Source organism: Xyrauchen texanus, chromosome 19 (assembly GCF_025860055.1).
Source record: "Xyrauchen texanus isolate HMW12.3.18 chromosome 19, RBS_HiC_50CHRs, whole genome shotgun sequence".
Taxonomy (NCBI): domain Eukaryota; kingdom Metazoa; phylum Chordata; class Actinopteri; order Cypriniformes; family Catostomidae; genus Xyrauchen; species Xyrauchen texanus.
The window spans coordinates 39,725,850-39,739,062 of NC_068294.1; the positions used below are offsets into that span (position 1 = coordinate 39,725,850).

Consider the following 13,213-nt stretch of genomic DNA (forward strand, 5'->3'; position numbering starts at 1 on the left):
GGATTACTTTTAGGCTCCCTTTCTGTTTTTAGGAGCTTCATATTGGTCACCATTCACTTGCATTGTATGGACTTACAGAGCTGAAATATTCTTCTTAAAATCTATGTTTGTTCTGCAGAAGAAAGAAAGCTGTACACACCTGGGATGGTATGTGGGTAAATGAGACTTTACATTTGTAGGTGAACTATCCCTTTAAATCCAATGCGGAACTATCAAAATCCAGTCTATAAGTATTATCTACTTAAGTGATTGAATCAATGTTTTTAAATCATTACCACAATGAAACGAAGGTAACATTTTATTCTAAGCTCAATTTAAATGTAACTTTATAATGACAGCACAATGAAAAAAGAAAAGGTGACGGAACTTCAATCATAATACATTGAATCTTATAAATGCGCTAAAATAATATCTAACTTTCTGTAATAAATCTAAAGATGCAAAAATCAAGATGAACATCATTAAAGCTATCATCATATTTCTTATTTTACATCAACAACTCCCTTAAACTGTCTTTATTTAAGAACTGAAATCGGTATAACATCCATTCATAAACAAAATACTGCCCAACAGCTACTGAAACCACAGTGAAAATATAAATATAAGTGTGTAATTAATGTGAGTGCACATGTTTTATTTCGATTTCTTCTGGGACCGGAAGATGCATTGTCTTTCTCAGATGACAGTTTCCGGTTGGCAAATTTGAAAGTCGTCCCTCAGTTCCGCATGTTTTGGTGTTTTAAACTTCAGCTGATTTCTTTTACACATCGCATTCACTTTTTCAAGGTATGTTGAGCCGAAATATATCATATTTTAGTATACAAATCGTCAAAATCAGCGAATTGCGTTTTATAAAGTGTTTACGTTTGTCAGAGGGTTGATTGTTTTGTTTCAACACGGAATCGTGTACATTTTCATTCTGAATATAATCTTATATTGAAGGAAACATGGAAAACCCGTAAATATCATGTTTGGAATGAATTCACGTTAAAAACAGTATAGAAACACTTTGTGCACTTGACCTCATAAGCAAGGAACATTACAAACTAGCACTAATAACTACTATTACTGCAATTCTAAACGAGATAAAAAAAAAATAAAAAGTGTTTTATCTAGTTTGTGTGAAAAAAGCTGTCCTCGTGATATCTACTAGCAACACAAAAAAGAATGAAAGATCTCACCGTAATCATCAATCATTAAAGGGTCAAGGACATTTTTTTTATTGATACGACAAAGCAATCAAACGTTATAGCATTACAAAAATAATTTATCAAAGTGTCCAAAACCTTCTCCATGTGCCCAAAAGTCTCTCCAAACACATAAAACATAATTGTATATAAGAACTAATTACACATGCAAACACAACAATGACTAAAAGGTATGCATAGCATTGAAACATGAGTTTCATTCTGTGCCATTTGAGTCATCATTGAGTCGGTTTCATTTACTTGATGCCATCTCCTGGTGGCCATATGTAACATTGGTCTGCATGCAGATAATCTAATGATCTGTGCATCCAATTACCTTGTGTGTGGGCTTGTTTGAAAGATAATCACCTCTTCTAAATAATCTTTTGTGATTTAAAAAAAATAATATTATGTTCTGTTTATTATTTGTGAAGTTATAAGTGAAACCACGGCATACAAGCAACACTAATTTTAAGACATATACTTTATTACTCGCTATATTGTTGTCTGAGTCTTTGAAAGCTTTGCAAGAACATATGACACATGGCTATTTGATCAGTTTGATGTTTTTACTGATTGCTGTAATATGTAGAGTGCCATTTTGTTTAAATAAATTATCTCTTCTGATTTGTCTGCAAATTACAAAGCACATGTTCAGTTTTGGTCATAATGCCAACATGCATGAACGAATAGCTTCTAAGCTTTCAAACAATACCTATTTTGTTTTGTTGAAGACTGTAGTTGTAATGTTTTTGTTTTTCTCTCGCTGGCCCCCATTCAAGCTTAAAAGGTTAAAGGAATATTCCGGGTTCAATACAAATGAATCTCAATCTACAGCTTTTGTGGCATAATGTTGATTACCACAACAATTAATTCAACTTGTCCCTTTTCTTAAAAAACATAAATCTTTCAATGAAGCATTTACAATGGAAGTGGTGAATGGGGCCAATCTGTGATACAATTGCTTACTAACCTTTTTTGTGTTACTTTACAGCTCAAATAATATATACGTTTTAACAGAAGAAATAATACAAGTGCGTGTATTTCTGCCTTTTAAACCCTCCAAATATTGGCCCCATTCACTACTATTGTAAATGCCTCACTGTAATCTCGATTTTTGCTTCTTTTTTTCCAGAGGAGGGATGAATTTTTTTAAAAATATATATATATATAAAATCAACATTATGCCCCACATGCTGTCAATGGAGCTTAATTTGAATTGAACCCCGAATATTCCTTTAAGATAAAGATTGTGAGTTGATGCCAAGGTTTTAAATAAAGTCACATGACCTCAGTATTTGCAGGGACCCCCTTTTAAATGACTTCTCTTTGAAATTTGGCCCACTTAACTCATTGCAATTTTTGTATTGCCTCAATGTAAATTTGTAGAAGTGATTCACTTTTTTTAGAAGTCTTTTCCTTCCAATTTCATAGTGCTTCCTTGCATGTGTTTTGCTACCAAGAGCAGTTTAAGGTTTGCAAAACACTGCAAACAGCTTATCAGACTATTCAGTAAATGAGCTGTACTGTTTTATGTATGAGCCTTTATTGATGTGACAACAGGCGAGTAAACTGCACCGGTGCTGATCGGTTGTTTTTCCATCTACAAGCTGCAATGGATCCAGGCACAACGTCCCTGTTTCAAAGAGTCTCTGAAAAACTGGGCTGGGACAGAGACGGAGGTCTTGATGTAGTCGAGGAGAAGGTATTAAAAAATGTGAACATGTATGTTTCCATCATTCTAATAAAATGAATCCTGTGATGTCTCATTTCAGCATAGAGCTGACATGTCTCTAACCTTTCCCCTTTCATTTCAGTTGAGAAAGAGCTTGAAGAAAAGTAGACGGCCAGCGCTGGGCAGTTATAACTCAAGTCCTTCATCAGGCACAGATCCAGCTCACAGACTGCTGTTATCTGATAGTGACAGCTCATGGAAAGAGAATCAGCTCATTTCTCGAGAGGAACACATTAACACAAATCATGTGCTTTTGAGTTCAGATGATGAGGACTTTGATCAGTGTAAGTCTGAGTTCAAGATAGAAACAGTGCTTGCACAGATGCTAGCATTATGATTTAATAAAACAAGTTTTTTTTCCATATCACATTTTGCAGTTCTTGCTCAAAAGGCTACACCAAAACCCACCCTTCCAAAACTGTCCACATCAGCTGCCAGAACACCAAGGTGAGAATTTAAAGAAAATTGAAATGTACTCTACTGAAAATAAATTCAGTGTTTGAATACCCCCTTATAAAACCGATAGTTCTTGTTCTGGATGCTGATTGGTCAAAACAGTGTTCCAGTTCTGCTTAAACAAAAAAATTAAGTTTACCTACCTACTGTGTATCCCTGCACAGCACCCTTGGAGACCAACTATTAATCTTAGTTTACACATCACGAACTGCATCATATATACTTAATTTGCTTCAATAATGTTTAACACTTTAACCTCTAAAGATGTTTTTAAAGATTTCCTGTTTCAGTGGCATGCCCAAAATTAAAGGTTTATAACTCTACAACAAAAACAAAAAAATCAACAACAAAGAGGGTCAATTGATTGATATAATAATAAAAAATAAAAAACACTCAAATGTTTTAATGATATAGATTGATAAATTATGAGACTCAATGAATTATGATGAGATTGATGAATTATGAAACTGCTGAAAAATCACAGAAAAACTTGAACCTAAAATGAACTTTTCTTGTTAGTCTTCTGATTTGACATTGAATATCTCAGGGTGTAAATAATGTAGCTCTGAATATCTGCTATTGTTTTGTTCGTAATCATATCACCTGTAACGGAGTAAAATTGTGTGTTGATACAACAAAGCAATCAAAAGTTATAGAATGACAACTATAAAGTCTCTAAGTTTCGAAAATCCTCTCCAAACAAATAAAACATAATAATTGTACATAAGAACTAATTACACATGCAAACACAACAATGACTGAAGGTATCCTAATCTCTCCAAAGCATGCAGGCATGAGTAACGAGATCTCGTTCAGTTCCATTCTGTGTCATTTGAGCCATCATTGAGTTTGTGTCATATACTTTGCGCCATCTCCTGGTGGCCATTTGTAATTGGAGTGAATCATCCTCTCTGCCCATATTTGGATGACTTCCACCTCACTATGTTCTGTGTGCACATTGTGCTTTGTGTGAATTATCTAATGATCTATTCATCTGATTATGTTTTGTGTGGGCTAGTTTTAAGGTGAACCCCCTCTTCTAAGTAATGGTTATATTTTATGTTCTTTTTATTTTTCTTGAAGTTATAAGCAAAAGGTGGCTTATAAGCGACAGTTGTTTACATGTAACGTATGTCAAAGACATGTACTTGGTGTTTTCTCGCTATTTCTTTTGTCTTTGTGTAAAACATAGGCTGGTTGTATTCTGCTCTTTGAGAGCTTTCCATCAACATGTGACACATGGCTATTTGATCAGTTTGATGTTTTTACTGATTACAATAATGTGTGCAGTGCAAAATTATTCATAAATTATCAAAACACTTCTGATTTGTCTGGAAATTTCAAAGCACTTGTTCAGTTTTTGTCATAAAGCCAACATGCATTATAAAGTACAGCTTCTAAGCTTTAAAAAATATATATATATATTTTGTTGGTCAAGGCTGTTATTCATTTTTTGATATTTCCAATCAGATCTTAAAGGGTTATGAAAAATTGTGTCCTTAATATTTAAATTATTATTAATAATAAGGCAATAAATTTCAGGAGGCTGTGCTATATTGTGAATATGCTCTGTTGCACATTGTCCCTTACAATGTCCTTTAGCCATTACTATATTTATAATGTAGCATGGCCTCATGTATTTTTGCTTATAGTAGCATGGCTATTCAAGTACATACAGTAGGCATGTTTCCTCAAACACTCTGACAAGAAATAAATATATATTTTTTATTTTATTTTCTAGAGAACCAATTCCTGTTCTGTCTTCAGATAGTGACGATGAGTTTGAGAGCTGTAAGTTTTATTATTTTTTTTTATTTCATCATTTAAAAAGCTAATTTTAAAAGACAGAATTTAATATATAATTTGATTAACAGTTTTAAATCGAGTGAAAACCCCGAAGATTAAAGTCTGGTCACAGTCTGTGAATGGCAGTGATGACAGGTCAGTGAAATATAATTTGCTGTAAATACATTGTTGCATCTATATGGCTGTCATTCATCAGTTTATTTTTTCACTCCTCAGTTTGAAACGGTTCATAGTGGACAGCATGTCATCTGATGATGATTTTATCACAGACAAGAGGAAGCCCTCAATTAATAAAGGTACAGCTATCTTTGTGGTTCTGGTTAAAGAGGTCATATCATGAGAAATTGAGTTTACTTTAATGAATTTTCTGTTTAATAACAGAAGTCACTTTTATTTGTATAGTGCATTTCACAACACAAATAGTTTCAAAGCAGCTTTACAGAAAAATAAGCTGTAATGTCTTAAATTGTCATTAAACAGTTTAAATGAAAACGTGATTGAAAATTCAATTGACATGAATAACATTCTTAGAAAACCTACGTTTAGCATTAGCCAGCACTTGTAAATTTGATCTGATGTCAGAAGTAAACTTTGGCCTTTAGGCTCAGAGATAATTGTCATTACATTTTTGCAAAAACTTTTCTAACATTAAAAGTGTACTTTGAGACAAAATATAGGATTAGTGTCCCCTTAATATACAGTGTTCTCTATACATTTTGATCTGTCTGGACATATTGGATGCATGGATGCATAAACAAGTTCTGTTGTTTCTACTCAGGGAATGGCAAGACTTCTAAAACTCCTAAATCACTTCAGAAGAGAGAGAAACAGCCTCCATCTCACTGTGATTCTCCAGTGTTCCTGAGTGACAGTGATGATGACAGTAATGTTGTAATAATGAGCACATGGAGGAGCAGACACAGCCGTCCACCATCTGAGGAACATCACTCAACTAGTAAAGAGAGAGAGAAGCCTCATGTTCCTCCTCCAGCGATCACTGTGACGACACACACCAATCGAGATGATACATGCAGCTCTGAGGAAGAGCTCCAGTCCCTGCTGGACAGAGTCAGACAGAATCAGAATCTGGGGAGCAGAACAAATGCGAGCCCAAAGCCTCCTCCGGGTAGAAAAATCACATTGGTGCTCTGTTCTAAAACTTAGTGAGCTGCCTTGCTGCATGCTTCCTACATATGCAGCTACTAGGAGTGGGTACAGCAAAAGTGGTTCATAAAAACATGATACTTGCGTGATATATTCCAATAAAGTCTGATATTGGATAGATTGGATAGACATGTTTTTGGTATTTCAGACTTTTATCGATACTTCTTGGTAATGATTGCGTTTACAAGCACAATCTAACACTGATTATACCTTTGTGTTGTAAGGGCTGAAAGACACCCAAAACAATGCTGTCTAGGTAGGCAGCTAGGTTTTGGAACACAGCTATTGTCTCCGTAGCTGTCCAGATTCTTAACAAACATGAAACACTGAACTTGCTGATTTATATTTTCCAATCACATTCTCTCTCTACATATAGCACCCAAACCACGTCCTCCCTGTTTGTCGACACCATCTGCAGTGGGTAAAAATGTGGCTGACAAGGCACCAGTTAAAGGATTACACACAATCCACACCCCAGTGCAGAAGCCTAGTAGCAGACCAGTGAGCCATACTGAGCCTAGAGCTCCAGCCAGCAGCAGGTACTGACCTGCACCCACCCTTTGCACACTTTTACTAGATTATAGGGGAAGGGTGTGATTTCTACAACAATAGTGGAACCAACTGGAATATCTGGTGAATCTACATTGTCAGCACAATGCTAAGAGACTTCCTCATACAATAAGTGTAGCTGTCAGTGTGGAAATAAAAAAATAAAAAATTTGGACATGGTTCCAGAGACTTTTGCACACTTCTGTGTAGTTGTGCATTTCAATAACCACATATGGATGTGGTTTGGATCCATTTTAAAAACATCAGAATTATTTTGTATTTATTTATTGCTGTTACAAACAAGATACCACAAACAACTGTAGTTGGATATGCCAATTTTTGTCAATCAGATATTTGCTCCTGTTGTCTTAAAAACGCCTTGGTACAAAATATTGACCACATTATTGTAAAAATAATGTAAACCTTGGCCATTGTTATTATTTTGGATTAGTATCAACCTTTTCCAACTTTAATAATGTATGGCTTTTGTGGGCTTCCATATATATTTGTAATTTTTCTGTTTGTGTCATTAGTGACATAGAAAATACACACTTCAACTTTTTAAGGGATAGTTCACCCTAAAATTTAAATTCTCTCATCATTTACTCACATCCCATCCCAGATGTGTAGGACTTTTTTCTTCTTCTGCAGAACACAAATGATGATTTTCAGAAGAATATTTCATCTCTATAGGTCCAAACAATGCAAGTGAATGGTAACCAAAACTTTGAAGGTTCAAATAGCGCAATGTCAGCAGAAAGTAATCCATAAGACTCCACTGGCTAAATCAATGTCTTCTGAAGTGGTTTTGGGTGAGAACCAACCAAAATGTAACCTTTTTCAATATACATCTTATCATTGCAGTCTCTCGGCACGATCATGATTTCAAGCTCTATTACACTTCCGGGGTGTTGACTAATGCAGAGAGCACTAGTTGCCCCTATAGAAAGTGGAATCGAGCTTGAAATCATGATCGCCAATGAGACTGATGTCGATGTTTATTGTTAAAAGTTATATTTTGGTCTGTTCTCACCCAAAACCAATTGGATCACTTCAGAAGACATTGATTAAACCATTGGAATCTTATGGATTACGTTTATGAAGCTTTATGTGCTTTTTGATGCTTCAAAGTTTTGGTTACCATTCAGTGGCATTGTATGGACCTACAGAGGTGAGATATTCTTCTAAAAATCTACATCTTGTATTCTGCAGAAGAAATAAAGTCATGCTCATCTGGGATGGCATGACGGTGAGTAAATGAGAGAATTTTCCTTTTTTGGGTCAACTATTCCTTTAAAGCTGAAGTATGTGATTTCTGCACCACTTGCGTTTCCAAGCAGAATTGCAGAAATAAACATTGAAAACTTTCAAACACTCTCCCCATCTGCCATTGATCAAACAAACAGATATTCCTGCCCCAAACTCACTACTTTGGTTGAGCCAATGTTACGGTGTCGGGCTGAACGGGCCAACTAAAACTAACAGGGCAATTAAAATTGCGGCAAATTTTATTGAGCTATTTTTATTGTCTCTGCATATTAAGCGGGGATAGGAGAAAGTATTTCAACATCTATAAAGTTACACACTTCAGCTTTAATTGATCCCAGAGCAGAACCTGTTTGCATAACTATATCTTTTCCATTGACTGTGGATTTTGACATTTGATATTTTGCTGATCTTGTTTATTAGAGTGGTCGTGTGTAAAACACCTGGCTGTTTCCTACAGTCTCTGTCTGGTCCCGGATCATCTTACTGCCGCAGCTTTAAACAGAACAAAGAGGAGCTCACCGGTAAACTCTACCAACTCTATAACACCAGTGTGTTTGACAATCAGGTACTACATGTGCAAACCTTAATAACACTACTACCGCAATTACTATCACTAATGCTCATGCTTAGTGATTTGAACTACTTTGAACATACTCTTTTTATTTATTTTCATATCTAAAAACCATGATACTGTATCTAGAAACTTGTGAACGGGCAATTTTGACTCTTTTGTCCAGTAAGCAAACACCCGCAACCCTAGCACCATGGTTAACCCTCTTATTGTTTTGGGTCATTTTTGAGTGCCGTTGTACACTAATCAAGAATGTATGCATTTTGAATGATTTTCAGTACAGGTCAAACATGACCAAAAGTAGGGTTTCGTAAGACAATAGGAGGGTTAAAAACACATAAGACCCAGAAAACCTTAGCATTGTGGTGGGGAGTTTGGTACAGGCAAACTTCACTAATTTTCCTCTGAAAATGTAACAATACATTTTGTTTTACTTTTGATTTATTTCATTGTGGTATCAATTCTAAGTTGATTTCCAACCCTCAGCTTCCCGCTGATATGTCTGTCACTTGGAATAAAAAGATGAGGAAGACCGCAGGATATTGCATCTCGGGTCAAGAGCGCGGCACTGGAAAACGATACGCCCGCATTGAGCTGTCTGTCAAAGTGTGCGACTCTGCAGGTACTTGTCATTACCGCTGTGAAAAATTCCCAAGCGCATTTGACACTTAGAAATAAATAACATTTGTCTGATTATATTGTTTTCCAGATCGGTTACGGGATACATTAGTTCATGAAATGTGTCATGCTGCCACATGGCTCATAAACAACGTTCGTGATGGTCATGGGCCTTTCTGGAGGCTCTACTCCCGCAAAGCCATGCTCGCACATCCCGAACTGCCTATGGTCACCCGTTGTCACAGTTATGACATTAACTACAAGTACCAATATCAGTGTAACCGCTGTAAGAACACGTAAGTGGGGACCTTTCTTACTTCCAACTGTTTGCTGATATACAGTGGCAAGAAAAATATGTGAACCCTCTGGAATTATCTGCATTTATGTATTCATTTTTCTTAAAATATGGCTTGAGTTACAATAATGAGCAAAAACAATCTGTTAAATTATTGTATTGTTCTTTTACATATTGAATACATCATTCAAACATTCACGGTGTAGGTTGGAAAATGTATCTGAACCCCATAGGGTAATGACATCAAATAAGCTAATTAGAGTCAGGAATTGGCAAACCTGTCATCCAATTAAGAAAATGAGATTTGAGGTGTTAGAGGTGGGTTAGAAATACTTTGACATCTAAAAAGCACTCAAAAATTTTGATTTTGCCATTCACAAGAATCATATGCTGACGTGGACCATGCCTCGCAAAAAAGAGAGTCCTACGATTAAGAATTGTTGCTTTGCATACAGCAGGAAAGGGTAACCGTTATCTCACGCTTGGATATTCATCTGTTCACAGTTAGACAAATTGTCTATAAATGGAGAAGATTTAATACTATGTATACTCTCCCTAGAAGTGGCCGTCCAGCCAAGATGACTCAAAGGGTACACTGCAGAATGCTCAGTGAGGTCAAAAAGAACTCTAGAGTGACATCTAAAGAATTGAATGACTCATTGGAACTGGTTAACTTCTTTGTTCATGAGTCTACTATATGGAAAACATTAAACGGGCATGGTGTCCATGGCAGGACACCACGAAGGAAGCCGCTGGTTTCCAACAAATACATTGCTGTATGCCTACATTTTGCCAAAGACCACCTTGACACTCCACAACGCTACATATGGTGTAAAAAGGGCACCACATGCCAACACAATATTAGGGAGATGGTTTGAATGTAGTGGCTGATCGATGTATTTTTATATATATATATATATGTGTATATATATATATATATATACTATAGTTACTAAACATTTCACAAAAATTTAAGAAAACAAAACTGATCCAATTTAATTAATTTATTTGCTCATGAAGAAATTAATACATTAGAAAAAAGGAAATGACAACCGTGCACACAGTAGTCCAGCAACCACTGATGTCATGTGCGCATTAGCGTTTGCATTTTCTCACACAAGACTGAATCAAACTACTATTTGTACATAAAAGTGTACAGTGAAAATGATGTTTACTTCTAGTGCATGTTAAGCACTTTTACTTTGAAGTGATACACAGTTTAAATGAGACTTTGTTGTACACCGGTTTATTTTGTAGTAATGATGGCAAGTAACAACAAAAAGAAATGTTATTGATCGTTTGTCTCAGGCAAGTTGGTGATTCTCTCCCCCCCTCGCAGCTTGAGAAAATCAACGGCCAAAGGGAATATCGGCCGATTTATTGGCCTCTGCGATATATCGGTTGATCTCTAGAGGAGTGGTGTGCTGTTTAGACTTAGCATAGACTGCATACTTGCTGAGGCTGCTGTAGCATACTATCATACTGCTCTTACTTTTTCTGCCATATATAGTATGTATACTTTGCAGAGTATGCAGATTATGTCTCCACAACACCCTAGCATCGGGGCGGTGACTTTTTCTTCTTAAAATGCATAAATGTCTAAAAGCATAAAGTGTTTATCAATGGACTGTGCCTACTTGTAAAGTGTTCATGATCAAATATCAACTTAACCATTTCTGTTGCACAGGATCGGACGTCATTCTAAGTCACTGGACACCTCCAAGTTTGTGTGTGCTCTGTGCACTGGACAGCTGGTCTTACTGACTCCATCAAACCCACGGGGACCAGCACCCTTCGCCACCTTCGTAAAGGAGCATTACGGCACTGCGAGACGAGAGCTGACGGGCCAGAGTCATGCCGAGGTCATGCGCAAACTCAGTGCCGACTTTGCAAGCAAGACACGTCTTAGTCAAAGCTGATCTCTGATTGGACACAAACCCTTGAATACCTCATGCCATCAAGGCTGCTGCACTAGTTAGAGTTTGTTTGGTTAAGTCTATGTGGACTTGCTTAATTAATCAGTCTTGTTTGTTTTTTTTTACTGTGAAATAATTTTAATTAAGGGCCAAAATCGTATGATGTAGGAGCTGTATGATTTATTAGCCTCATTGATATCTGTTCATATACTGTGTTGTTAAATCTGAGAATGTGGGTACAGTCGCCAACTCAAGTTTTGACATCAAAGGGATCTGCGTGTTCTGTTTGTGTGTTGCTTAATTATTCCTCCACCAATCAGCCACAACATTAAAACCACCTGCCTAATATTATGTAGGTCCCCCTTGTGCCGCCAAAACAGTGCCAACCCGCATCTCAGAATAGCATACTGCAATGCTATTCTTCTCACCACAATTGTAAAGTGTAGTTATCTGAGTTACGGTAGACTATGTCAGTTCAATCCAGTCTGGCCATTCTCTGTTGACCTCTCTCATCAACAAGGCATTTCCGTCCACAGAACTGCCGCTCACTGGATGTTTTTTGTTTTTGCCTTCATTCAGAGTAAATTCTAGAGACTGTTGTGCATGAAAATCCAAGGAGATCAGCAGTTACAGAAATACTCAAACCAGCCCATCTGACACCAACTCATGCCATGGTCCCCAAATCACTGAGATCACATTTTTTCCCCATTCTGTTGATGTGAACATTAACTGAAGCTCCTGACCTGTATCTGCATGATTTTATGCACTACACTGCTGCCACACAATTGGCTGATTAGATAATCGCATTGATGATTGTTGGTGCCAGATGGTCTGGTTTGAGTATTTCTGTAACTGCTGATCTCCTGGGATTTTCACACACAACAGTCTGTAGAATTTACACAGAATGATGCCAAGAACAAAAAACATCCAGTGAGCGGCAGTTCTGTGCATGGAAACGCCTTGTTGATGAGAGAGGTCAACAGAGAATGGCCAGACTGGAATGAACTGACAAAGTCTCAGATAACCACTCTGTACAAATGTGGTCAGAAGAATATCATAATGTCAGAATGTTATTCTGAGATGTGGGTTGGCGCTGTTTTGGCGGCACGAGGGGGACCTGCACAATATTAGGCAGCTGGTTTTAATGTTGTGACTGATCGGTGTATGTTTTATTTGTGCTTACATTTTGAATTTTTTCAGAATAAACAATTTGGTCATTACATTCTTGGTTTTTGTTGATAATGTGAATGTTACTGGATCCAAGCAGACATTTGGACACATTACTTAAATATTTGCATATTATATAATTAGCTGAACTTGCATGCAAAACATCTGTTGTTTAAATTTCATTTTTGAACTCCTTTGACTAGATTTCATTTGATTAGAAACGGGTCACATGACTGAATTGGTAAAAAAAAAAATCAGAATCGATGAGCTCAAGTTAATGAATATAAAAATATCCAAAAAGATATTAATGAAATAAGTGTCATGTCTCTTTAACAGCTCTAGACTCTGTAAACAGCAAACACAAATGTGTCCATGGCCCAGTGTCCGAGAGGCTCATTTTGAGCATTCTCATAGTATTGTAGTTGCAGGGAATAATTGAGGCTTAATGTCAATTTTATGACATGTTGCTCATAACAGGTG

The 13,213-nt window shown here is 36.5% G+C and overlaps 1 protein-coding gene across 2 annotated transcripts; it reads left to right on the forward strand.

Annotated features, from left to right (window-relative positions):
- Positions 1-727: 727 nt before the first annotated feature.
- Positions 728-11,845, forward strand: gcna (germ cell nuclear acidic peptidase). 2 transcript variants are annotated; one of them, XM_052150291.1, is made up of 13 exons: positions 728-786; positions 2,751-2,892; positions 3,005-3,206; positions 3,300-3,369; positions 5,120-5,169; positions 5,253-5,319; positions 5,401-5,480; positions 5,963-6,310; positions 6,725-6,887; positions 8,587-8,731; positions 9,224-9,359; positions 9,447-9,651; positions 11,338-11,845. In XM_052150291.1, exons 2-13 carry the CDS (start codon positions 2,803-2,805, stop codon positions 11,567-11,569), a joined length of 1,788 nt encoding a protein of 595 aa, XP_052006251.1. In that variant the 5' UTR covers positions 728-786; positions 2,751-2,802; the 3' UTR covers positions 11,570-11,845. The 2 variants fall into 2 exon arrangements, with proteins under 2 accessions (XP_052006251.1, XP_052006252.1); XM_052150292.1 differs by having other exon boundaries at positions 739-786; positions 2,730-2,892.
- Positions 11,846-13,213: the final 1,368 nt, after the last annotated feature.